This window comes from Panicum hallii, chromosome 9 (genome assembly GCF_002211085.1).
Source record: "Panicum hallii strain FIL2 chromosome 9, PHallii_v3.1, whole genome shotgun sequence".
Taxonomy (NCBI): Eukaryota; Viridiplantae; Streptophyta; class Magnoliopsida; order Poales; family Poaceae; genus Panicum; species Panicum hallii.
This window is the reverse complement of record NC_038050.1, coordinates 18219564-18223679: the sequence shown is the minus strand read 5'-3', so window position 1 is coordinate 18223679 and position 4116 is coordinate 18219564. Positions and strand designations below refer to the sequence as shown.

At 63.4% G+C, this 4116-nt stretch overlaps 1 protein-coding gene across 1 annotated transcript; it reads left to right on the top strand.

The window, feature by feature from the left end:
- Nucleotides 1–892: 892 nt before the first annotated feature.
- Nucleotides 893–3502, top strand: LOC112872918 (fibrous sheath CABYR-binding protein-like). The gene is made up of 5 exons (XM_025935946.1): nt 893–1078; nt 1160–1353; nt 2086–2533; nt 2774–3085; nt 3200–3502. Exons 1-5 carry the CDS (start codon nt 893–895, stop codon nt 3500–3502), a joined length of 1443 nt encoding a protein of 480 aa, XP_025791731.1.
- Nucleotides 3503–4116: the final 614 nt, after the last annotated feature.

Genomic DNA, 4116 nt, shown 5'->3' with positions numbered 1-4116 from the left:
GGGCCAGATCCCAGCATTGCGCCGGGTGGACAGCTTGTTCCCGCCCGGAAGGGCATGGATGTCCTTTCCCCCAACGCAGGATCCCCAAGGGGCCCGTGCGCGTCAGGCGGTTCAGGCTCTTGTCTTATTCGAGCCCATCTCGCGGCTCGGGCGGTTCGGATTCCGCCTTTCCCCCATTCTTCCGGCGGCCACGCCTTTGACGGGTGGGCCCGGGCCCACCGGTCATAGGGTGTGAGAGGAGGAGGCCTGGTGCAGGCAACCGTTCGACTTCTCCTCGGTCGTCGAAGAGCGCAAAAGGGCAACAGCTTTTTGCATAAAAGGTAGGCGCCGAAGGGAACGGCTACCTTTTCGCTCTTGCCATCAACAAACACTGTAGCGTCCCTTCGTCTTCGCAACCTTCCTTGCGATCAGCTTCCTTGCGCTCGGCTTCCTTCTCTTCCCTGCTCCTTTGCGATCCATCCTTAGCGATCTCAACGCCATCGCCATGTCTTCACTTCGTTTCCCGCGTCGCTTCCAGACCCAGGCCCAACTGGACCTGGTGCGCCGCCTGGTGGGATGGACCTCACCGGCAAACGCCAAGAAGATCAGGGCCGGCAAAATCCCCCTCCGCGACCTTGCCGCGGGGGAGTTCATTCTCTTCAACTCGTACGCCATGTGCGGGTTGGTCCCTCCGTTCTCCTCCTTCTTCCTCCTGCTCCTGGAGGAGTTCGGTCTCCAACTTCATCATGTCACCCCCCACTCCATCCTTCTCGTGGCGGTCTTCGCCCATTTCATGGAGATGTTCGTGGGGGTGCGCCCCTGCACCACCATCTTCAGGCATTTCTATGCCCTTGTCGAGACTGGGAGGACCAAGCGTGAGGTCAGCACCTACTACTTCCAGCTCCGGCACGGGATGGCGAGTTCCTACATCAGCACCTTCTCCAGCTCCAAGTGGGAGGACTGGCGTGAAGGCTGGGTTATCGTGGAGGCTGACCCCCACGACCGCCTGGAGCTGCCAACACGGGGACCCCAGAGCGACCGGAGCACCTGGAAGGCCAAGTCGACGATACCGAAGGAGCTCGGCCCGGTGCTTGATCGGGTAAAGAATCTCCAACGGAGCGGCCTGACATCCATGATGGTGCTGGGCGACTTCCTGAAGCGGCGAATTGCTCCCCTGCAGCAGCGGTCCCGGATGGCCTACATGTACACAGGGCTAAATGATTGCTGCAGGATCGCGCGCGGACCCGGCACCGACTTCACCAGGGCGGAGCTAGAGGTTGCAATCCGGGGGATGACTGGTGACGCATTCAGCCCGGAGTCCCTGCTCCTCCCGAGCGGGGTGAAGGCCCTGTGCGAGGACCAGGCATTGCGGGCGTCAGTCCTGGCATCGATGCCGACCCTGGACGAGGGCGGCCTGGCGGTCCGGCAGCTGGGAGGCGACCCCAATCGCGGGCTCCAGATCCCCGGCGCCACACCGGACCGCCAGCAGCGTACCAGCCAAGGTCCCGGGGAGCCAAGACCCGGAGGTCCGGCCCCCGCCGGGAAAGGAAAGGAGAAGGTGCCGGTGCCGGAGCACCGGTACAAGGACAATGCGGGTGCCGCCCCGGCTCGAAGGAGCGACGAGGCCCAAGGGGCGACGCTCGCGCGGAGCAGCCAAGCCGAAGGGAGCAAGTCCCAGAGGCTCCAGCGTGATGACGGCTCCTTAGTCGGGGAGCCGGCCCCCAAGCGCCAGAAGACAGTGGAGGCGGAGGGGCAGAGCGGAGCGCCACGGCCTCTGGCATAGTGCCAGCAGCCGGAAAGGAGACCGGAGGAGGCGTGACGGCCCTCTCCGAGGCAACAGACTCCTCCACCGCCACCGCCGACACGGCGGCCAGCGACGCCACCACCCCCGTCGGAGCCAAGGCCGCAAACCCCACCCCCGCCGCCAGAAGCGCCAACGGCCGGGAGCACCAGCCAAAGGTCCGGTGGACCTTCAGCAGAAAAGGTGATCCCCCCAAAAGTGCGGGGCAGTTGGGAGTGGTTTGATTTTAAGTAAGTGGTCTCCCTGGAATCTCTTGTTATCCCAATTTGTCTCCTGGGGTCCTAACCTTGTTGATGATCTGACAGGTCCCTCACATCGGACACCACAAGCACGTCCGTCGGAGCTGCCTCAGCTGGGGGGTCCGGCCCCCAGCCAGTACCAGCAGCTGCCAGACCCAGTGGTCCGGAACCAGAGGCCACCACACCCCTAAGGCCTGAGCCCATCCCAGAGGAGGAGGCCACCGGCCCTGCTGCGCCGACCGAGGCGCCAGAAGCAGCGGCAGCACCGGACGCCGAGCTGGAGCCTCCTCCAGCTGAACCAGCAGCGGCAGCACCGGAGGAGGCGGCACCAGAGGCAGCAGCGGCGCCGTTGGAGGCGGTGCCGGAGGCGGCGGCGGCGCCAGAGGTGGCAGAAGTCGCCTACACCACCACTCCACCTGCGCAGGAGGAGGAACCGGAGGTGGTGCTGGGGAGGCGTCTTCTTCCAAGTCCAGCGGAGGTCCCACTCCCCCGCCTTTTTGCCAAAAGCCTGCAGGTTCATGAGGAACTGGAGGCAGGGATCCGACGGGAGTGGGAGAGGTTGGAGGCGGAGCGCCACCGGCTCCTTGACTGGGAGCAACGCCTGGGGGACCGCATCAAGTCCGTCACCGCCCGCTACGCCGATGAACGCGCCAAGCTCGTGCTGGAGCGCGAGCTCCTGCAAGAGCAGCTGCAGCAGGCTTTCAACCGTGAGGCAGCTGCGGCCCAATGGGAGAGAGCGGCAGCGTGGCGGTAGGCGCAGGCCCTCGAGCGGGAGCTCCTGGCGGAGACGAGGGTGCAGGCGGCGGCAGAGAGGGAGCAGACTGCCCTGGAGCTGGCCAACGAGGCCAAGAAGGTGGTGGCGATGACCGTGGTGCAGGAGGCCACTCTTGCAGAACTGGCGGCAGCAGCGGCAAAGAGGGAAGAAAGGCTCGCCGCTCGCGAAGTAGAGGAGGTGTCCCGGCTCGAGGAACTCCAGGAGCGGGAGGCGGCCGTGGAGAAGGAATTGGCGGCCAGGACCCGGAGGCTCCGGGAGCACGAAGCGGCCCTCCAGGAGAGGGTGGCGAAGGTGGAGGAGTTCTAGGCGGAACGGAGTGCAAGCATTGGCCGCATCGTTAGGTGGGCCGGTGAGGTGAACTCCTCCCTGGAAGCTCTCGGCGCAAACTCCATCTGGGTGGCGAAGGCTCCTTCATCACTTAGCGTCGCCCTCCAGGTGCTGGACTCCACCGCCGAGCGGCTACAAGGCCTGGAGTCCGGCATGCTCGACCTCCTGGAGACAGAAGGGATAGCAGTTGCCTGGGGGACGGCTGAGTACATCCTTACCAGCTTCCGGAGCCACAACCCCGCCATCCAGCTAACTCCCGTCCTGGTTGGCCCTATCCGGGCGACAGCGGCCGCCGCGAAGGAAGGTGTGCAGGAGGCGGCCGACATGGTGGTGTCCCGCATCCGACGCCGTCCCGACACCTCCGGACCACCAGGGCAATAGGATTAGCATTTTTGTTATTGTAGTATAATCTTTGTGATATGATGTAATATAACATTATCAGTAATGTATTTAAGTATTTCGTGCGTCTACTTTTTTGCAAAAAACTTACTGTTTTCCTGATTGTTGATCTGTAAGCACACCGAGGTCCCGTGGCCCCCTGGGAGGTAGTCGCGATAGGTCGGGACTAGCTGCCATAGAACCGAGGTCCTGCACATGACTTAGGATCAACATTTAGTACACGTTCCCACGAGGTCCCGGACTGGCGAGTGAAGGCCTCCTAAGTTGCATAGCGAGTCAGAGCACCAGGGCCTAGGTTCGGGGATTAAAGGGGTCCCGGCCCCCGGGTCCATGGTTTGAGGTGCAATGGTGCCCGCCCTAGGGGGGCAGGGCGTGTAGGCTTAGGGTACGGAACCAGGCTAAGCGGCTACACGGCCCTGGACCCCAGCAAAGAACGAGCACGTCTCCCTGAAGCCAATTCCCGGGTGTCCGGTTCCTTTTCTCCTGCGAGACAGAGGTCCCCGGGCAGAGACGTAGCGTAGCAACTTAAGAATGGCCTTGGGCACAACACAGACGCGAAAAACCACGTGGGGGGTTAGAGTAACAAGAAGCGAAGA